The 24,349-nt window shown below is 41.5% G+C and overlaps 1 protein-coding gene across 3 annotated transcripts; it reads right to left on the bottom strand.

The window, feature by feature from the left end:
* Window positions 1-371: 371 nt before the first annotated feature.
* On the bottom strand, window positions 372-24,349 carry LOC128231919 (glutamine amidotransferase-like class 1 domain-containing protein 1). 3 transcript variants are annotated; one of them, XM_052945171.1, is made up of 8 exons: window positions 24,277-24,349; window positions 23,745-23,821; window positions 22,816-23,029; window positions 22,502-22,593; window positions 20,112-20,205; window positions 2,882-2,996; window positions 2,632-2,679; window positions 372-597 (listed from the first exon to the last, which is right to left on the bottom strand). In XM_052945171.1, the coding sequence occupies exons 1-7, from the start codon at window positions 24,326-24,328 to the stop codon at window positions 2,658-2,660; spliced, it is 666 nt and encodes a 221-aa protein (XP_052801131.1). In that variant the 5' UTR covers window positions 24,329-24,349; the 3' UTR covers window positions 372-597; window positions 2,632-2,657. The 3 variants fall into 3 exon arrangements, with proteins under 3 accessions (XP_052801131.1, XP_052801129.1, XP_052801130.1); XM_052945169.1 differs by lacking the exon at window positions 2,632-2,679 and adding an exon at window positions 2,273-2,299; XM_052945170.1 differs by lacking the exon at window positions 2,632-2,679.

The raw sequence follows: 24,349 nt of genomic DNA, 5'->3' as shown, positions 1-24,349 counted from the left end.
TCCCCTGAAGGGATCTGTTGGTGTTTATTTCATAACACCACAAAGCTCGGCTATCTGGTGTTTGATTGACGTTGCACGTTACACTAGTAAGAAGAGATTTACCATTGATCATATTTACTTAACCACAAAAAAACACACTTTTTAAACGCATAGTGTGTAGACATTTCCTTGTACAAAAACGATATTGCACGTTTAACCATTCTAGTTACTATTCACAGGAATCGTGTAGACATTTCCCTGTGTAAAAACCATATTGCACTTTTAACCATTTTAGTAATTTAAGAGATTTTAGCTTTGGTCAAATTTTATTTGACCGCAAACACATAATACTAGTCAAACGCGTTGTGTAGACATTTCCTTGTACAAAAAACTATATTGCACTTTTTATTTCACAGAATGCATCAATATTTACAAAAACACAAATAAACATACGTAATGAGAAATAAGCAGGTGTATTGAAACATTTGCGAATAAAGAAAGTCATGTTTTCAATCAATCTATCTCAGCTCCATTCGTGTAAGAAACAAATATCCCGCGAAGGAGATCGTGTCTTGTTGTGTGTCAGGTCAAACTCGTGGTGAAAGCCGACCGGAGGTCCTGAAAAAAGTGGTGTTTTAAACCAGTCAAAAAAGGTGTTCTAACCAGCTCCAAATTGTTGTTAAAACCAGCCAAAAATGTTTTACCAGTTCCAAAAGTGATGTTCTAACCAGATAGAAAACGGTTTTTGTCACTTTTGCTAGAGCTACAACATTGTATCATTTGTATATACTAAAGTTGCCTTTATCTATAAAACAATAACAATAGTATACATTGGTATGTCAACAAAAAAATGAACAGAAATATTGTTATATTTCGTACTTTCAAATATATAAATTGTACATAAAAAAACATAAAATTGAATACAAAGCATAGAAGAGTTTGTGCTTTGATGTGTGTTTAAAACAAAAGGTTATATTTGTTTTGAATATTTAAATATGCGTCGCATGGCAATTCAACATTCGCTTTAATAACAGACCATGCACTGTTACCTTGGTAACCCATGTTAAAACGTATTCATATTCAATCCCCATGCTGAACAAGAGATGTTAGTCAAACAGTTTGCCCTCTAAACCCCGCTTTGACGATGATTATTAATGGTTAAACAAAGATTATGAAGTGAATACAAACATATCAAACATTGAACAACTGTCAACGTGTTTTTGGTGCTTTTGGCTGTGACATTGAACTTCGACCATCTGACATCCAGTCCCAAAGAGGTGACATATTAGTAAAGGGCAACCAAGTGACCTTGACCCTTGCCTGCTGAACAAATAGGGGTCATCAGCTAGATAATGGCAACCAAGTGACCTTGACCCTTGGCCTGCTGAACAAATAGGGGTCATCAGCTAGATAAGGGCAACCTACCAGTAAACTTTCCTAGTCTTTGTTCGAAACGTTCTAGAGTTATGGTGCGAACATAGGCTATCTTAGACTATTGATCATGACCTTTGACCTATTTAACTAAAAAACAATAAGGGTCATCTATTGGCCAAGGGCAACCTGCCAATGATGTTTTATGTCTCTAGGTCAACCCACTTTCGAGTTATTCTGCAGACAAAGTTTTCCTTACACTTTTGATCGTGACCTTGACCGTTTACATACTGACCATAAAAACTATAGGGGTCATCTACTTGCCATGGCACTACATCACTGAAATTTCATGGTCCTAGGAGAAACTGTTCCTGAGTTACCGACCGACATTTGCAAACCCTTTACGCCCCTATCTTAAAAACAGGGAATATAAGTGTACAATTTGCACTATTTAAAGCTAAATAAAATTGAATTTGGTCTATGTGTTACTTTACCATACCCGCATTCGGAGCTCCTCTTTTATTTTCCTTCGAAAACAACCTCGGATGTAAACAACCTCGGATGTATATGGACGGTTTACAATGTCAGAATTCTTTACATTTAAACTACGCTTCAAGTTGATCATGTAGTAATTACAATTAAGCATTTAAACCTAACCAACATCAACTTAGTAATAGAAACAGCACGTTAAAACACTACAATTAAATTATGTTATTACTATCAATTTCATGAACTACTTCTACTGATGTATCGGCATACATCCGAGGTTTTTTTTCGATGAAAATGACCGAGGAGTTCCGAATGTTAAAAATAAGAAAGCAAATAGAGCGCAGCAGACAACAGTTACAGTTACACAAATAATAACAAGTATACATATACATAGTTTCTAGAATCATGGTTGTGTCCCCTTACCACTACCTACCCATTAACATCGTGGCTTATCGGGGTACTAAAACAAAACAGATCTCTTCAATAAAATGGATGGTAACTACCGTAGCTTATCGGAACAGGGACAGTATTCAATAGAATTATTATCGTTATTCTTGGATGCTTCAGTGATTCAATTCAGAAGATTGGCCAGTTATTTTTACCTTCCAATCAGAACACTTAGATTCTACTCTCTAACTTAAAATCTTTATCCAATATATTTGAAGGAGTAGGGTATGGTAGCAAATAGCCAAGACAGCTAACTATAGAAGGAATATTAGATATACTGGGTCATGCATTGAGAACATATCGGAAAGTGAAACATTCGATGAACTGCGAAACAATCAGTCTTACCAAACATCATAGACAGATACATAAGACTAAAACTTCATGAATTTCAAACTGAAATGAAATTTAGAAAACTATTATTAGCGATAGCGATTGATTTGATCCACAAACGATTTCGATCCACCAAATTTATTTTTTCGCGTAATTGAAACAACAAATCAGCTGTAATACAGCTGAAGTCGACAGCCGGATTTTAAAATATAGAAAAAAAAAACATGTCTTAGGATAAAATAAATTATACACTAATCAAGCTTACTTATGGCTACACAGAAGTACGAGGTTCTGTACGGCGGTGATGGTCGATTGCACGTTCTGGCCCGTGATCACGTGTCTGTCGATCACCACGTGCACACTGTCAGCCTCCCCGCTACCTGCATGTGAGCGCTTTGATTTTATTAACCGTTTTTTATCATTATTTAAATATGATGGGTATCTATAATATATTCTGTCTGAGTTAAAGCGATTAATCATTCTTAAATCTACTATTTCTAGCTATGAACTGTTTTATAAAAGTTGAAGTAAATATTAAGGGCGGGAATTAAAATGAACTACTTTCTGAAAATCGATCAAGGCCTGTTGTGATTCGTGACGTCTTCATTATATGCATTCTAATGCGGCGTATTTTTACAATATTTCAAACAGACTAAGTCCCTCCCAGTGACAAGCAGCTGTAAATTTGTTGTACAATGAAACATAAAACCGCATGTAAAACATTTGACGTACAACAGATGAAACTTTCTAGTTTCATTCTGGATGCATGAGATCAAGCAATAAGCGTAAAATGACACGTATTTTTTAAAACATGTAGGCGCCATACCTCATTCACAACCCTTCGTTTATAAATTCTAAAATATGCAACCTTTTTAAAACAAACTTAGTGCCATTCAAATTCACTTAAGTCGATTGTAAATAAAGCCTACGCGATATATTATCGTAAAATATCTGTGAGGCATTACAGGTTACAAATAAACTGTTAGATCAGTGGTAACCGCACGTGGCGGATCCGTCGTCCATTTAAAACACACCTGACTGCCAATCCAAGGGTCGCTGGTTTGATTCCCCGCCGCACCACTAAAAATACTTGTCGTCTTCCGGGAGGGACGTTAAATAGGGGTCCCATGTGACAGGGATATACACTGGCGCGCGTTAAAGAACCACGGTAGCTCTAACCAGGGTTCTGTCTGTGCACTATACTCCAAAAACCTAAAATGACTAACAATCTTATCGGAGCACTCGTCCAATGGGCAAGGCCCGAGTGCGAGTAGAAATAAGCTCAAACACACACACGTTTATCGCATATTGTTGCATGCGATTGGGCAACCCCCGGGTACTCCGGTTTCCCCACACAACACATGACCACGCTTTCGCGTTTCAGAGTGCCAACGACAGTGATTAACTTGTTTCAAACATGTTGTTTAATAGAAGAAAACTTAACTAAAACTACCACGGAAACACCGAACGAGTGCACTGTGTCTTTGCTTGCTTTACCTGGTTATAGTAAATAACTTCAGATCACGAAATACCAAACAATCAACCTCCTTTGCAAAAACTGTAGTTGTTCTCTCTTCGCCAATTTCTTAGTACAAATAAAACACGAATACTGATATGAATCTACGTAATCTACGTACCACAGCTACAACATTGTTACATGAATTATGTATGCTGTCATCTACGATCTTAACTGGGCTAATTAGCTGGACGAATCTAGGATTGTTTCTAGGAAGATTGCCTGTGAATCTCGTGTACGGGGAATTTTAAGAATGAGGCTGAAAGGGCAAGCTTTAAAAGATTTGATAAATTGCCATCGGTTTAGCAAATGCTTAAAGCTGCATTCTCACATATTGATTGTTTTGACTTTTTATAGTTTGTATTGGAATGAGCCAATTGTGCGTAAATGTCTGGAAACCAGTGATGTAAGACTTTTGACAAAATATCAGATCGCTATTTTTATATTAACTTTTGAAAATTGATGTTTTATGGCTAAAAGCGTTACTAACTCTTTAAGAAAAGTAAAATTTTCGGCAGTTAACAAAACAATTTGTATCTGTTATAATGTGATGTATCTCATATGGTTAAAATGAAGGCAATTATGCCAAAATGAGCTGATTTTGAGACATATTAAATAAAAAGGTCAAAACTGTCAATTTGTGAGTGCAGCCTTAAAACCTTCCACTAATGATGCGGTTACGAATCTATAATCCCCTTTAACTTCGACAACATACAATTTCGAACTCTAAAGATGTAAAGTGGTAAACATACGTTTTGTCCAAAGAAAAGATAGGATTTCTCAAGATTTGTTCAATACATTTATTAGCCGTTATTAATGATCCTAATCAGGTGAAGCGGTTGGTATAAACAGTGGCTGGCCCAGTTAGCGGGTAGTTTTCAAAATATTAAGTGGAACACTAAAAAAACTTAAAGATTGTTAGTAAGTATATATACAAAATTAATGCTGATCCGACAACTAACAATCTTTAACCATTACTAAATGTTTATACAATTGGCTGCCGTAATTTATTCTGTCTAATGGGATGCTAAAAGTTTTCAAATCTGTCGTACATCTAAAATGGATTTGGGTTGTTTAATTATGCCAAAATTAAAAAAAATAAATATGAAAACGCGCTTGACTATATTTTTAAAAGTAAAGAAGTTATGTATTTGCTATAGCCAGATTTTAAATTCTTCCTTTTTCTGCTTCTACTCATGCATACACGCTTTCAAATGATATTAAAATCATACGCAGATACTAGGCGAAAAAAACACACACCAAATGGTGGGTAGAATGCCTATAAGGCGCATTGCGTGTATGAGATACAAAACATGTTGTTTTCCCAACTTCAATCAGACATATATTGAAATTATCAGTTCAATGTGTTTTTGCATGAAGCCATTACCGAGCTATATAATCATGCAATTCATTAAACGAATTTAAGCCTTTAAAGTTGCACTCTTACAGATATACCATTTGTACACCCTTTTTTTTACTTTGAAAGAGCAAATTTTTGCGTAAATATCTGCAAACTAATGATGTAGGATTGCTTACAAAAAAATCAGACCGTAGATTTTCATATTTCCGTTCGAAAATAAAGTTTTTATGGCTTAAACTAACGGTTTAAGAAAAATACGGTTTAAGAAAAATGCATAAAACACATTTTTGAACTTAAATATAAAAATCTGCGATCTAAATTTTGTCAGCAGTCTTATATAACTGGTTTCCATGGATTTTCGCAAAATTTGGCTCGTTCCAGGACAAAAAAAAGAATTGTCAAAAACGTTCAATCCGTGAGAGTGCAACTTTAAATAAAGACGAAATATTAAAAGAAAACCCTTGAAAATAACTTATTTATTTAAACAAGTTAAAACAACATAATATTAATCACTCTCGTTAGCACGATGTTACGCGAGAGTGTGATCTTGTGTTGTGGGGGAAACTTGTACGAATGGACCACAAACCAAACTCACATGTACCCAGGTCGTGAATCGAACCTAGGTCGCCTAGGTGAGCTTACCACTGCACTGACCGGACTACCTGACGAGGTGGTTTTAAACAGCAGATATTGATAATGTTAAATTTGATGTCAACGTATCCGAAGCTGCATCTTTTTTAGCTGCATCTTTTGTAGGTTTATAAGACTTAAAGAGAAAAGTTGTAAATCTATGTCAATGGCAGATCGTGCTAGTATTATAGAGACCGAGGGAAATATGCACAGACACGCACAAATGTCTCTGCCTTGATCAGCGTTTGTCTCTGTCGGAGAATTACACCGATGAACAAGCAGGAACACGAAATAGTCCGATGACGTACCATAAAATTATAGACCTTCCTATTAGTTTGAATGTAGGTCATGCCTAGATCGGAAAATGGGTCAGTATGGCTACATTATAGAACAAGATTAAAAATGTTAGCTGATGCATTGTACAAATATTTTGATTAAGCAACACATGCCTTTGTGTGTGAACTGCATTGTCAACTTCTTTAATATGCAATATGTGAAGTTGTACTATAAAGAATAAATCAAACCCTTGAAACCAGAGTTTTGACATTTGTTGTGTCCACTATTGCATCAATCATCTTTTTAGAATAGGAAATGTTTTACTTGTGCTCATGTTTTCACAGTAATGTACAAGGAATCTGCAAACTTTAATACTATCTAGGGAAGATAAAGAAATATGAATTAAAACAGTTTTTTTTATTAAATTCTCTGTTATACACATGTACCTTAAAGATGCACTCTTACTCCCAAATAAGATTTACCACATTTAATAATATTGTTTTAATATTCAAAAAGGGTGAATAAAATTCGAAAACAATGGTTCTTATGAAGGACACCGAGTTTAATTGGAAAGAAATGAGCATAAAACACGGTATTTCCACCTTATGAGACTAAAGAAGACCACAGTAAATCTTTTAGCATTCACCAATCATTTAATAATTTTGCGTTTTCAGCTATTAAATACTGTAACACGTTTACAATCTTGTTATCAGTCAGTAATATTTTCCATAAATGCATGATTTAGTAAGTAGTTTAAGGTTTATCAGTCAAAATTAATGTTTGTTATACATGTTTATGTAAAATGTTAAAGAGTGTCACTATAAGATATAAGAACAGAATAGAAACGTATAAAGAATTGTACGAAGTGCATCGTCTACAAATCATACAGTTTAAATATATAACGTCAACGTGAAACTACACCGTTTATTATTTAACAAAAATGTTGTGTAGCATTAAAGGAATGAATTGCGGGCTTCATGTCATTATCGGAGTATGAACGCAATTGGGCTGGTCAAATTGTGTGGAGTCCGATTACCAATTTTAAACATAACATTGAAACACATATGGCAACACTACATTCAACATACTATCATAAATGAACACTTTCTAAACTGTTGATATATATATATAACGGGACCTGCTTACACAATACAAACAATAACAGGATCAACAATATCCATGTATATTGTTATGCGATGAATTGCAATCCGAACATATCCGAAGATGTTGCGTTCATCGATTGATATATCAAAATATTGTTATATCTTTAAAGCTAATAATTTTAGGTCACAGAAATCTATCTTCGTAACCATTGCTCAATGAAAAAAGCTGTTTGTAGTTAAACCTTCTTTAACCTTGATACATGATTAATGTACTGCTGTGATCTACATCTTAACTGGGCTAATTAGCTGTAGGAATGGTACATCTAACCTTTCTAGAGAAGGACAAACTAAGAGGACGTCTCATTAATCTCTCGTACTGATGTAATAAGAATTAGACTAAAGTCAAGAGCAATAAAAACAAATTAGTGGAACACGTTTTAAAGATCCGATCAAATGTGATCGGTCTAGCGAACGCTTAAAACTTTCCATTAAGAATGCATGAATGACATTTTACCCTATCAATATTCAATGCAGTAACATGACCGTGACAGGTTCTATAGAACGTATGTACCACCCTTACAAGAGTGTGACAACCTACTTAGTACGGATGGTCCCAACTTAACACGAGCGTGACAACCTCCTTAGTACGGATGGCCCAAACTCAACACGAGCGTGACAACCTACTTAGTACGGATGGGCCCAACTCAACACCAGCGTGACAAGCTCCTCAGTACGGATGGCCCCGACTAAACAAGAGCGTGACAACCAACTTAGTACGGATGGGCCCAACTCAACACGAGCGTGACAACCTACTTAGTACGGATGGGCCCAACTCAACACCAGCGTGACAACCTACTTAGTACGGATGGGCCCAACTCAACAAGAGCGTGACAACCTCCTTAGTACGGATGGGCCCAACTAAACACGAGCGTGACAACCTACTTAGTACGGATGGGCCCAACTCAACACGAGCGTGACAACCTACTTAATACGGATGGGCCCAACTCAAAACGAGCGTGACAACCTACTTAGTACGGATGGGCCCAACTCAACACGTGCGTGACAACCTACTTAGTACGGATGGGCCCAACTCAACACGAGCGTGACAGTCTCCTTAGTACGGATTGGCCCAACTCAACACGACATGACAGTCTCCTTAGTACGGATGGGCCCAACTCAACACGAGCGTGACAGTCTCCTTAGTACGGATTGGCAAAACTCAACACGAGCGTGACAGTCTCCTTAGTACTGATGGCCGCAACTCAACACGAGCGTGACAGTCTCCTTAGTATGGATGGCCCCAACTAAACACGAGCGTGACAGTCTCCTTAGTACGGATGGGCCCAACTCAACACGAGCGTGACAGTCTCCTTAGTACGGATGGGCCCAACTCAACACGAGCGTGACAGTCTCCTTAGTACGGATGGGCCCAACTCAACACGAGCGTGACAGTCTCCTTAGTACGGATTGGCAAAACTCAACACGAGCGTGACAGTCTCCTTAGTACTGATGGCCGCAACTCAACACGAGCGTGACAGTCTCCTTAGTATGGATGGCCCCAACTAAACACGAGCGTGACAGTCTCCTTAGTACGGATGGGCCCAACTCAACACGAGCGTGACAGTCTCCTTAGTACGGATGGGCCCAACTCAACACGAGCGTGACAGTCTCCTTAGTACGGATGGGCCCAACTCAACACGAGCGTGACAGTCTCCTTAGTACGGATGGGCCCAACTCAACACGAGCGTGACAGTCTCCTTAGTACGGATTGGCCCAACTCAACACGACATGACAGTCTCCTTAGTACGGATGGGCCCAACTCAACACGAGCGTGACAGTCTCCTTAGTACGGATTGGCAAAACTCAACACGAGCGTGACAGTCTCCTTAGTACTGATGGCCGCAACTCAACACGAGCGTGACAGTCTCCTTAGTATGGATGGCCCCAACTAAACACGAGCGTGACAGTCTCCTTAGTACGGATGGGCCCAACTCAACACGAGCGTGACAGTCTCCTTAGTACGGATGGGCCCAACTCAACACGAGCGTGACAGTCTCCTTAGTACGGATGGGCCCAACTCAACACGAGCGTGACAGTCTCCTTAGTACGGATTGGCAAAACTCAACACGAGCGTGACAGTCTCCTTAGTACTGATGGCCGCAACTCAACACGAGCGTGACAGTCTCCTTAGTATGGATGGCCCCAACTAAACACGAGCGTGACAGTCTCCTTAGTACGGATGGGCCCAACTCAACACGAGCGTGACAGTCTCCTTAGTACGGATGGGCCCAACTCAACACGAGCGTGACAGTCTCCTTAGTACGGATGGGCCCAACTCAACACGAGCGTGACAGTCTCCTTAGTACGGATGGGCCCAACTCAACACGAGCGTGACAGTCTCCTTAGTACGGATTGGCAAAACTCAACACGAGCGTGACAGTCTCCTTAGCACTGATGGCCGCAACTCAACACGAGCGTGACAGTCTCCTTAGTATGGATGGCCCCAACTAAACACGAGCGTGACAGTCTCCTTAGTACGGATGGCCCCAACTCAACACGAGCGTGACAGTCTCCTTAGTATGGATGGCCCCAACTCAACACGAGCGTGACAGTCTCCTTAGTACGGATGGCCCCAACTCAACACGAGCGTGACAGTCTCCTTAGTACTGATGGCCCCAACCAACACGAGCGTGACAGTCTCGTTAGTACGGATGGCTCCAACTCAACACGAGCGTGACAGTCTTCTTAGTACGGATGGGCCCAACTCAACACGAGCGTGACAGTCTCCTTAGTAGGGATGGCCCCAACTCAACACGAGCGTGACAACCTACTTAGTACGGATTGGCCCAACTCAACACGAGCATGACAACCTACTTAGTCAGATGGCCCAACCTCACCCCGAGCGTGACAACCTCATTAGTACGGATGGGCCCAACTCAACACGAGCGTGACAGCCTACTTAGTAAGATGGCCCCAACTCAACACGAGCGTGACAACCTACTTAGTACTGATGGGCCCAACTCAACAAAAGCGTGACATCCAACTAAGTAAGGCAAAACTCGACAAGAGCGTCACAACCTCTCCTTAGTACGGATGGCCCCAACTCAACAAAAGCGTGACATCCAACTAAGTAAGGATGGCCCTATCTCAACACGAGCGTGACAGTCTCCTTTGTACGGATTGGCAAAACTCGACAAGAGCGTCACAACCTCCTTAGTACGGATGGCCCCAACTCAACAAGAGCGTGACAACCTAATTTGTACGGATGGCCCCAACTCAACAAGAGCGTGACAGTCTCCTTTGTACGGATAGGCCCAACTCAACACGAGCGTGACAGTCTCCTTAGTACGGGTGGCCCCAACTCAACAAGAGCATGACAGTCTCCTTAGTACGGATGGCCCCAACTCAACAAGAGCGTGACAACCTAATTTGTACGGATGGCCCCAACTCAACAAGAGCGTGACAACCTAATTTGTACGGATGGCCCCAACTCAACAAGAGCGTGACAGTCTCCTTTGTACGGATAGGCCCAACTCAACACGAGCATGACAGTCTCCTTAGTACGGATGGCCCCAACTCAACAAGAGCATAACAGTCTCCTTAGTACGGATGGCCCCAACTAAACACGAGCGTGACAACCTACTTAGTACGGATGGCCCTAACTCAACAAGAGCGTGACAGTCTCCTTAGTACGGATGGGCCCAACCCAACACGAGCGTGACAGTCTCCTTAGTACGGATGGCCCCAACTCAACACGAGCATGACAGTCTCCTTAGTACGGATGGCCCCAACTAAACACGAGCGTGACAACCTACTTAGTACGGATGGCCCTAACTCAACAAGAGCGTGACAGTCTCCTTAGTACGGATGGGCCCAACCCAACACGAGCGTGACAGTCTCCTTAGTAAGGATGGGCCCAACTCAACACGAGCGTGACAGTCTCCTTAGTACGGATGGCCCCAACTCAACAAGAGCATGACAGTCTCCTTAGTACGGATGGCCCCAACTCAACAAGAGCGTGACAGTCTCCTTAGTACGGATGGCCCCAACTAAACACGAGCGTGACAACCAACTTAGTACGAATGGGCCCAACTCAACAAGAGCGTGACAACCTCCTTAGTACGGATGGCCCCAACTCAACAAGAGTGTGACAACCTCCATAGAACGGATGGATCAACTCAACAAGAGTGTGACAGCCTCCTTAGTACAGATGGCCACAACTCTACAAGAGCGTGACAACCTCCTTTGTACGGATGGCCCCAACTCTACAAGAGCGTGACAACCTCCTTAGTACGGATGGCCCCAACTCAACAAGAGCATGACAGTCTCCTTAGTAAGGATTGCCCCAACTAAACACCAGCGTGACAACCAACTTAGTACGAATGGGTCTAACTCAACAAGAGCGTGACAACCTCCTTAGTACGGATGGCCTCAACTCAACAAGAGCATAACAACCTCCATAGAACGGATGGACCAACTCAACAAGAGTGTGACAGCCTCCTTAGTACAGATGGCCACAACTCTACAAGAGCGTGACAACCTCCTTTGTGCGGATGGCCCCAACTCTACAAGAGCGTGACAACCTCCTTAGAACGGATGGGCCCCAACTAAACACGAGCGTGACAACCAATTTAGTACGAATGGGCTCAACTCAACAAGAGCGTGACAACCTCCTTAGTACGGATGGCACTAACTCAGCAAGAGCGTGAAAACATCCTTAGTACTGATTGACAAAACTCAACAAGATCGTGCCAGCCTCCTTAGTACGGATTGGCAAAACTCAACAAGAGCGTGACAGCCTCCTTAGTATGGATGGGCCCCAACTCAACACGAGCGTGACAGTCTCCTTTGTACGGATGGCCCCAACTCAACAAGAGCATGACAGTCTCCTTAGTACGGATGGCCCCAACTAAACACGAGCGTGACAACCAACTTAGTACGAATGGGCCCAACTCAACACGAGCGTGACAGTCTCCTTAGTACGGATTGGCCCACCTCAACACGAGCGTGACAACCTACTTAGTACGGATGGGCCCAACCCAACACGAGCGTGACAGTCTCCTTAGTAAGGATGGGCCCAACTCAACACGAGCGTGACAGTCTCCTTAGTACGGATGGCCCCAACTCAACAAGAGCATGACAGTCTCCTTAGTACGGATGGCCCCAACTCAACACGAGCATGACAGTCTCCTTAGTACGGATGGCCCCAACTAAACACGAGCGTGACAACCAACTTAGTACGAATGGGCCCAACTCAACAAGAGCGTGACAACCTCCTTAGTACGGATGGCCCCAACACAACAAGAGCGTGACAACCTCCATAGAACGGATGGATCAACTCAACAAGAGTGTGACAGCCTCCTTAGTACAGATGGCCACAACTCTACAAGAGCGTGACAACCTCCTTTGTACGGATGGCCCCAACTCTACAAGAGCGTGACAACCTCCTTAGTACGGATGGCCCCAACTCAACAAGAGCATGACAGTCTCCTTAGTACGGATTGCCCCAACTAAACACGAGCGTGACAACCAACTTAGTACGAATGGGTCTAACTCAACAAGAGCGTGACAACCTCCTTAGTACGGATGGCCTCAACTCAACAAGAGCGTAACAACCTCCATAGAACGGATGGACCAACTCAACAAGAGTGTGACAGCCTCCTTAGTACAGATGGCCACAACTCTACAAGAGCGTGACAACCTCCTTTGTGCGGATGGCCCCAACTCTACAAGAGCGTGACAACCTCCTTAGAACGGATGGGCCCCAACTAAACACGAGCGTGACAACCAATTTAGTACGAATGGGCTCAACTCAACAAGAGCGTGACAACCTCCTTAGTACGGATGGCACTAACTCAGCAAGAGCGTGAAAACATCCTTAGTACTGATTGACAAAACTCAACAAGATCGTGCCAGCCTCCTTAGTACGGATTGGCAAAACTCAACAAGAGCGTGACAGCCTCCTTAGTATGGATGGGCCCCAACTCAACACGACCGTGACAGTCTCCTTTGTACGGATGGCCCCAACTCAACAAGAGCATGACAGTCTCCTTAGTACGGATGGCCCCAACTCAACAAGAGCGTGACAGTCTCCTTAGTACGGATTGGCCCACCTCAACACGAGCGTGACAACCTACTTAGTGCGGATGGCCTCAACTCAACACGAGCGTGACAACCAACTTAGTACGAATGGGCCCAACTCAACACGAGCGTGACAGTCTCCTTAGTACGGATTGGCCCAACTCAACACGAGCGTGACAACCTACTTAGTGCGGATGGCCTCAACTCAACACGAGCGTGACAACCTCCTTAGTACGGATGGCCACAACTCAACAAGAGCGTGACAACCTCCTTAGTACGGATGGCACTAACTCAGCAAGAGCGTGAAAACATCCTTAGTACTGATTGACAAAACTCAACAAGATCGTGCCAGCCTCCTTAGTACGGATTGGCAAAACTCAACAAGAGCGTGACAGCCTCCTTAGTATGGATGGGCCCCAACTCAACACGAGCGTGACAGTCTCCTTTGTACGGATGGCCCCAACACAACAAGAGCATGACAGTCTCCTTAGTACGGATGGCCCCAACTAAACACGAGCGTGACAACCAACTTAGTACGAATGGGCCCAACTCAACACGAGCGTGACAGTCTCCTTAGTACGGATTGGCCCACCTCAACACGAGCGTGACAACCTACTTAGTGCGGATGGCCTCAACTCAACACGAGCGTGACAACCTCCTTAGTACGGATGGCCACAACTCAACAAGAGCGCGACAGTCTCCTTAGTACGGATGGCACTAACTCAGCAAGAGCGTGAAAACATCCTTAGTACTGATTGACAAAACTCAACAAGATCGTGACAGCCTCCTTAGTACGGATTGGCAAAACTCAACAAGAGCGTGACAGCCTCCTTAGTATGGATGGGCCCCAACTCAACACGAGCGTGACAGTCTCCTTTGTACGGATGGCCCCAACTCAACAAGAGCATGACAGTCTCCTTAGTGCGGATGGCTCCAACTAAACACGAGCGTGACAACCAACTTAGTACGAATGGGCCCAACTCAACACGAGCGTGACAGTCTCCTTAGTACGGATTGGCCCAACTCAACACGAGCGTGACAACCTACTTAGTGCGGATGGCCTCAACTCAACACGAGCATGACAACCTCCTTAGTACGGATGGCCACAACTCAACAAGAGCGTGACAACCTACTAAATCAGGTGGCCCCAACTCAACAAGAGCGTGACAACCTACTTAGTATGGATGGGCCCAACTCAACACAAAGCGTGACAGTCTCCTTAGTACGGATGGCCCCAACTCAACACGAGCATGACAGTCTCCTTAGTACGGATGGCCCCAACTCAACACGAGCGTGACAACCTACTTAGTACGGATGGCCACAACTCAACAAGAGCGTGACAACCTACTAAATCAGGTGGCCCCAACTCAACAAGAGCGTGACAACCTACTTAGTATGGATGGGCCCAACTCAACACAAAGCGTGACAGTCTCCTTAGTACGGATGGCCCCAACTCAACACGAGCGTGACAACCTACTTAGTACGGATGGCCCCAACTAAACACGAGCGTGACAACCTACTAAGTACGGATTGGCAAAACTCAACAAGAGCGTGAAACCCTCCTTAGTCAGATGGCCCCAACTCAACACGAACGTGACAACTTACTTAGTACTGATGGGCCCAACTCAACAAGAGCGTGACATCCAACTTAGTACGGATGGCCCTATCTCATCTCGAGTGTGACAGTCTCCTTAGTACGGATTGGCAAAACTCAACAAGAACGTGACAACCTCCTTAGTACTGATGGCCCCAACTCAACAAGAGCGTGACAGTCTCCTTAGTACGGATGGTCCCAACTTAACACGAGCGTGACAGTCTCCTTAGTACGGATGGCCCCAACTCTACAAGAGCGTGACAACCTACTTAGTACGGATGGCCCAAACTCAACAAGAGCGTGACAACCTCCTTTGAACGGATGGCCCCAACTCTACAAGAGCGTGACAACCTACTTATTACGGATTGGCAAAAATCAACAAGAGCGTGACAACCTCCTTAGTACGGATGGCCCCAACTCATCAAGAGCGTAACAACCTACTTAGTACGGATTGGCAAAAATCAACAAGAGCGTGACAACCTCCTTAGTACGGATGGCCCCAACTCAACAAGATCATGACAACCTACTTAGTACGGATTGGCAAAACTCAACAAGAGCGTGACGAGCTCCTTAGTACGGATGGCCCCAACTCAACAAGAGCGTGACAGTCTCCTTAGTACTGATTGGCCCAACTCAACACGAGCGCGACAGTCTCCTTAGTACCGATTGGCAATACCCAACAAGAGCGTGAAAACCTCCTTTGTACGGATGACCCCAACTCAACAAGAGCGTGACAGTCTGCTTAGTATGGATTGGCCCAACTCAACAAGAGCGTGACAGCCTCCTTAGTACAGATTGGCCCAACTCAACACGAGCGTGACAACCTCCTTAGTACGGATTGGCAAAACTCATCAAGAGCGTGACAACCTCCTTAGTACGGATGGGCCCAACTCAACAAGAGCGTGACAGTCTCCTTAGTACGGATGTTCCCAATTCAACAAGAGCGTGACAACCTACTTAGTACGGATTGGCAAAACTCAACAAGTGCGTGACAGTCTCCTTAGTACGGATGGGCCAACTCAAGAAGAGCGTGACAGTCTACTTAGTACGGATGGACAAAATCAACAAGAGCGTGACAGTCTCCTTAGTACGGATGGACAAAATCATCAAGAGCGTGACAGCCTCCATAGAACGGATGGACCAACTCAACAAGAGTGTGACAGCCTCCTTAGTACAGATGGCCACAACTCTAGAAGAGCGTTGACAACCTCCTTAGTACGGATGGGCCAAACTCAACAAGAGCGTGACAGTCTCCTTAGTACGGATGTTCCCAATTCAACAAGAGCGTGACAACCTACTTAGTACTGATTGACAAAATTCAACAAGATCGTGACAGCCTCCTTAGTACGGATTGGCCCAACCCAACACGAGCGTGACAACCTCCTTAGTACGGACTGGCAAAACTCAACAAGATCGTGACAGCCTCCTTAGTACGGATTGGCAAAACTCAACAAGAGCGTGACAGCCTCCTTAGTACGGATGGGCCCCAACTCAACACGAGCGTGACAGTCTCCTTAGCACGGATGTGCCCAACACAACACGAGCGTGACAGTCTCCTCAGTACGGATTGGCCCAACTCCATAAGAGCGTGACAGTCTCCTTAGTACGGATGGGCCCAACTCAACAAGAGCGTGACAGTCTCCTTAGTACGGATGTGCCCAACTCAACAACAGCGTGACAGTCTCCTTAGTACGGATGGCCCCAACTCAACACGAGCGTGACAGTCTCCTTAGTACGGATTGGCAAAACTCAACAAGAGCGTGACGAGCTCTTTAGTACATATGGCCCCAACTCAACAAGAGCATGACAGTCTCCTTAGTACGGATGTGCCCAAATCAACACGAGCACGACAGTCTCCTTAGTACGGATTGGCAAAACTCAACAAGAGCGTGACAACCTCCTTTGTCTGGATGACCCCAACTCAACAAGAGCTTGACAGTCTCCTTAGTACGGATTGGCCCAACTCAACAAGAGCGTGACAGCCTCCTTAGTACGGATTGGCCCAACTCAACACGAGCGTGACAACCTCCTTAGTACGGATTGGCAAAACTCATCAAGAGCGTGACAACCTCCTTAGTACGGATGGGCCCAGCTCAACAAGAGCGTGACAGTCTCCTTAGTACGGATGGTCCCAATTCAACAAGAGCGTGACAACCTACTTAGTACGGATTGGCAAAACTAACAAGTGCGTAACAGCCTCCTTAGTACGGATGGGCCACCTCAAGAAGAGCGTGACAGTCTACTTAGTACGGATGGACAAAATCAACAAGAGCGTGACAGTCTCCTTAGTACGGATGGACAAAATCAACAAGAGCGTGACAGCCTCCATAGAACGGATGGACCAACTCAACAAGAGCGTGACAGCCTCCTAAATACTGATGGACCAACTCAACAAGAGCGTGACAGCCTCCTAAATACTGATTGACCAACTCAACAGGAACATGACAGCCTCCTAAATAGTAATGGACCAACTCAACAGGAGCGTGGCAGCCTCCTAAATGCTGATGGACCAACTCAACAAGAACGTGACAGCCTCCTAAATACTGATGGACCAACTCAACAGGAACGTGACAGCCTCCTCAATACCGATGGACCAACTCAACAAGAGCGTGACAGCCTCCTCAAAACCGATGGACCAACTCAACAAGAGCGTGACAACCTCCTCAATACTGATGTACCAACTCAACAAGAGCGTGACAGCCTCCTCAATACTGATGGACCAGCTCAACAAGAGCGTGACAGCCTCCTCAATACTGATGGACCAACTCAACAAGAGCGTGACAGCCTCCTAAATACTGATGGACCAATTCAACAAGAGCGTGACAGCCTCCTCAATACTGATGGACCAACTCAACAAGAGCGTGACGGCCTCCTCAATACTGATTGACCAACTCAACAAGAGCGTGACAGCCTCCTCAATACTGATGGACCAACTCAACAAGAGCGTGACAGCCTCCTCAATACTGATGGACCAACTCAACAAGAGCGTGACAGCCTCCTCAATACTGATGGACCAACTCAACAAGAGCGTGACAGCCTCCTCAATACTGATGGACCAACTCAACAAGAGCGTAACAGCCTCCTCAATACTGATGGACCAACTCAACAAGAACGTGACAGCCTCCTCAATGCTGATGGACCAACTCAACAAGAGCGTGACAGCCTCCTCAATGCTGATGGACCAACTCAACAAGAGCGTGACAGCCTCCTCAATACTGATGGACCAACTCAACAAGAGCGTGACAGCCTCCTAAATGCCGATGGACCAACTCAACAAGAGCGTGACAGCCTCCTAAATGCTGATGGACCAACTCAACATGAGCCTGACAGCTTCCTTAGTACAGATACGCCAATTTTTAAAATTAAAAAAAAAATGTTTTGCTTCAAGGTATGCGCCTTAAATTATAGTAATGCCATTAAAGGGGACACGCACATTCGCAATATCCATTTTGGAAATATGTATTCCGGGCCTGCTCTGTAAAGCGATCAATTATACAACCTTATTTAATCATAAATTGCAAAGCATGATATACATCTCATCGTTATATATGCACTTACATATGCGGATAATTTAGTGCCTCTCATGCAATAATCGTAAAATAAGGTATTCGGCCAACACATACGCTAATGTTTTCCAGGAAGATTTATAAAACTGCAAAAACATCAAAAATAAGATTAAATAACGCAAGGTCGTCCAATCTACTTTTTTCGTTTGAAAGGACTTTCTTATTTAGAAACAAACAAGAAATTGTTTATATATTTGCCATTCGTTTGCATTTCTAATTTTTATATGTATGGGTAATAGCACTGATGACGGCACAGTGCTTTGACAAAACATTAAAGAGGCACTCTTACTCCCAAATATGATTTACCACAAATAATACAAATGTTTAAATATATCAAAAAGGATGAATACATATCGAAAACAATGGTTCTGATGAAGGATATCGAGGTTAATTTGAAAGAAAGGCGCAGAAAACACGGTATTTCTACCTTATCAGATGATAATAGATCGTACTACATCTTCAAGCATTCACCAATCATTTAATATTTTTGCGTTTTCAGCTATTAAATACATGGTTACGATCTTGTTATCAGTAATTCATATTTTCTATAAATACATTATTTAGTAAGTAGTTAAAGATTTACTACCCAAAATATATAATTGTTATACATGTGTATGTATTGATTTTGAATAATAGTGCCACTTCAATTACTTTTCTTTTCCTTCCACTCGTATAACGCTTTCAAATGATACTAAAAATCAAAGAATGTTACCAGAAATAAACGATTACCAAACTGGGTTGAATACCTAAATCTTGCCATGCAGGCAATAGGTGAAAAAATAGGAATTGTTTTTTCCTCATCAATCAGTTATGTTTTTACACAATAAATGTAGCTCAGAAATGCCCTACATCTCACTTTTCTTTGCATAAAATCCATTATCCTTCTTCTGAATCATGCAGTTTACCAACGAAACATGTAGGACATTCACTGAATGTCGACTTGGGCAGACAGTTGATGTATATCGGTGTACTATGTTTTCGGCGTTCAATAAAAAAGCGTGCTGTATAAGGAAATATTGTTGTTATTTGTCCGCAATTTAGTATTGATAACTTGGCCGCACGATTTTTTAATACACTGTACAGCTGCCTGAATTAATAATACGATGGCACCAGATGTAGGGCGGAGAGGAAATTTATTCCTGTTATATTCTGGGGCATTGTACGCAGATACGTGTAGCCTATAGCGCTAACCTCGGTCATCTACTGATAAGGCCCAGTCTCCATGTCAAGTTTGAGGACCAAAGATCTAGGCATTATCGACTTATCACTCGGACAAGCTTTTCGCGTTCTATTCACTATAGCATTAACCTTGGCGTGCAAAGTAAGGGGGCAGAGGGGACATCCTTACAACAATAATATATTTACGTACACGAGTATTTCCCCCCGTTGTCTTTGACGAAGTCTTCAGGTATAACAGGTAGGGAAGGGAATTCTGGATTTCTCGCCAACTCATAAAGACACGTCTGGAAGTCAAATGTGGACGGAAATATAGTAATAACAAACAAAAAATACAGCGCTTTTATAAGATACAACATAAATATTTTTTTTAGAAATGGCAGTAGTAAACAGAGAGCCATTCCTGGCTTCTGCTTAAACATACAAGTGCTACTTCCATTTACTTTATATAAAAACTAAAAAAGCAATGTGTGTGAAAAAAGTGGACGTCAATGCTCGCCTGTTTTTGTCAGTCAATCAACGGGCATAACTCATTAACTTTTATGAAATGTATGCATAGTGTCATTGGTGACATTTCTACTAAGTTTTATGCGAATATCTTTAGCTGTTAAAGTAGAGTAATGACCGAGGTGTAACAGGCACGACGCTGACACCAACATTCAAATCAATAGGAATGGTCAGTAGTTTGATGTACAGAACTTTCCGCCTGAAATCAGGTAGCCACGCTGCAGTGGTCTAAAAAGGCACAGTCCCACTAGCCTGCACTGGTAAAATGCTTGCTCAAACCATCCTCGGCACCCCAGCGTACCATAATTTATTTGATACGCTGGGGTGCCGAGGATGGCTCAAACATGATGCCAAGCACTAAAGTCGGTGGCTACATTGGCTGCTGGGATCATGTTTAGATTTATATCCATGTGAACCATGACCGACTTTCAAATATAACTCTAGATTTAAATTGTTTTACTATTTCAATCCTCTTTTTTCCCTTTTGATAAATTTAATTTTAGATTTATCTTTCAATGCAAATGGAGTTATACGTAGGTAACATTCTCCATATCAAATAAAATATATTTATATATATAAATGCAGTTCTGCGGGAAAACAAAGGGATGTAATCAGAAATGAATATTCAAGAAACAAATAAATCTTGCTTCCCTTTACTCAACTCATAATCATCTTTTGTATAATAAATAACGTTGGTGTTTTGTTAGCACGAGTTTGGCAATGAATGAGATTAGCTAAATGTTAAGATGCCTTGACCATGCTTCATGCTATTTATGGCATGGCCTTTTCACCCATGAATTCCTAATATGTCAGTATTGTTTATATTGATTGCGTTCTCTAAGCTATAGGTCATACTGACGATACATTTGCAGGTGGACTTGAACATTATGTCAATCAAGTTTACAGGCCACTGGTCAATCGATGGGTGCATGCCCGCGAGAAAGTATTAGTCTAATTATGTTTTTGGGTTAAAAGTCATATAGAGACAGATTTTAACCCTGGTTAGATAATAAGATTACACCGGTTAGAATACTGTTCGAATACTAGAATATCCTGGTTAGAATACTAGATTACCCAAATTACTCTGATAAGAATACTTGATTATCCTGGTTAGAATACTAGATTACCCTGGTTACCCTGGTTGAATGACCTAGTTAGATCACCCTGGTTATATAACTAGATTACCCTGGTTAAAATACTAGATTACCCTGGTTAGATCACCATAGTTAGATTACTAGATGACCCTGGCTAAATTATATGATTCCCCTGGTTAGATTACACCATTACCCTGTTAATATTATATGATTGCCCTGGTCCTGGCAATATTATAAGATTACCCTGGTTAGATTACTAGATTACCCTGGTTATGTTATAAAATTACCCTGGATAGATTACCCTGGTTAAATTATACAATTATCCTTGTAAGGTTATAAGATTACCCTGCTTAGATTACTTAATTACTCTGGTTAGATTATAAGATCACCCTGGTAAGATTATAAGATTTATCTGGCTAGATTATAATATTACCCAGGTAACATTACCTTCATTATATTGCCCAAGTTAGATTACTAGATAAGCCTGGTTAGTTTACAAGAATATCCTGGTCCTTGTAAGATTATAAGATTACCCTGGTTAGATTATAAGATAACCCTGGTTAGATTATAAGATTACCCTGGTCCCCTCCCATTTGATTCACATAATGTGCTATACTGAAGATGCTCTTCTATTGTCATTTTGCACTGAATTTGAGTAAATGAAATATTGATGTTCACTTTCATTGAAAACATGTTGGATAATGTGCATTTCAAGAAAATCTATGGGCTCATGAATGTTGTTTTTTATCATATGATCTGTAAAACTCATTTACTGTGATGATACAACTTATTATTTTACTGACAAACTTGATACATGTAGTCATAAGCATTCTTAGACATGTGCAGCTAATGTAGTCATAAACATTTGTGATCTGAGGGTATATGTAGTCTGTACATTATTAAACATGTATGGCTATATGAAGTCATATACATTCTTTATTTAGGCTTTATAAGGGCTTTATTAGGCATAATAAATTCTTACACATGTGAGGCTATAGTCCTCAAAACTCCAGATGCCGTCATGTACAGTGGAAAACAGTCCAGCAACACCCAGCCCCACAGCACAGATCGCCTCTGGAAACACAATCCTAACATAAAATCAACATGTTCACATATAATATCATATACAGATTGATTACAATTAATTGCAGTGAGTGATATTCACAAATCTAATACTCCCCTGTAATTGCACTTTTATTTCTGATTGGTTACATTATTAAAGTTAAAAAAAGGTTTCATTTCATTATTAGTTCTAATACACAACACCTTAAAAATAAAAAATAAAACAATTCATACTTTTCTCTTTGACAAAGTATGCAAGGATCTGCTTGAGGTCTTTATCCTTGTGGAGGTCTCGTAGTGCCCCCGGGCTGTCAGGAATGACAAGGGCGCTGTATCGCGCAGCATCTACCGTCTCCAGAGGGATTGGGTTGGAGGCTGATTTGGACCGGAACTCATTAAACCAACGCCTGTTTGTATCATCTTGATTTACATATTCCACATTTTTACCCTGGAAGAATATCATAAAATAAAATATTACAAATGATATACATTATATTTTTAGAACAACATATTTACAATCTTAAATGCACATCAATCATAAATTCAGTGATGGAAAAATGTTCAAATTAATCAAACAATTTCATTGGACAATCAACATCAGCAATTATCAATTATGATAATCTATAACCACTTTTTCAACAAACATTATTATTACTAAAAAAAACATATAAAATACAGGTGTATAATATTTATACTTTGTCGAGTTAAAACAAAATTGTGCTATGAGTGTACAAAATATCATTATTTTTGGTATTTAATCTTCTGTCCTTCCATATGTTTGGCAAATTTTGAAATATTTAAATTATACCCATCCTCAAAAAAACCCATTCATTTCATACACATATTCAGTTTGGAACTATTTGGAATATTTTGATTACTTCCAATTTGATGATTGATTCTGCTTGCCTATTTCAGTCTGATTAACGAAGACAAATTTGCCCTATTATACAATACTAATAAACAGATTATTTTTAAGTTTCAAAATATTTCCAATATGGGGATGGTAGCATTATAACTTTCTTAATTGGTCAATATCTTCATTTTAGCTGTTCAGCACATAACAGTATTGAATTCAAACATGAATCTTAATAAATAAAAATGATAGTTTCATATTAGTTGTAGCTTACTTCAATATGTATTTGAACAATAACTGAAAGCCTTACATTTGGAGAAGCAAGCTGTACGTTGAAGCTCAAGTTCAGCAGCGTGTAACATGTGTTGAAAGATTGTGATGTAACGCCTGAAACAATATTCATCATAAAAACAACTGGTATACCTTTGCAAGAACATCAACATTACATGTACTCACATAACAGCAATCATTATTTAAAACTATTTTTCAGGAACTCCTGTCATAATGTTGTTGTTTTCCTTTCTGTAGCACTTCCCAACTTTATGGCCAAAATGGATTAACAAGACTGTTTGTACTTTCCAAAAAATAGATACATAATGCATGTGAAATATCATAAATATGGAATAAGAGTCCATGATTAAAAACATGACGCGCATACAGTAAATATTTTAAAAGACTGTAAAAAGTGGGCGTGTCCAAACAAACAAACAAATGAGTTTTTAATCCACTGACTTTTAAATTAATATTCACAAGATTAAGGTCAGAATAAATGTTTCTTTAAAATAAAGGTGAAATATTGCTGTAAATAAATTAAGATAAGGAAAGTATTCTTTAAAAACAACCTTCTGCTGCAGAACTCAAAACAACCAAACAAGACTGCCTGGGCGCAGACATCTTAAAAATGTGTAAACTACG

Source organism: Mya arenaria, chromosome 4, assembly GCF_026914265.1.
Source record: "Mya arenaria isolate MELC-2E11 chromosome 4, ASM2691426v1".
Classification (NCBI taxonomy): Eukaryota; Metazoa; Mollusca; class Bivalvia; order Myida; family Myidae; genus Mya; species Mya arenaria.
This window is presented reverse-complemented; position numbering and strand designations above follow the sequence as displayed.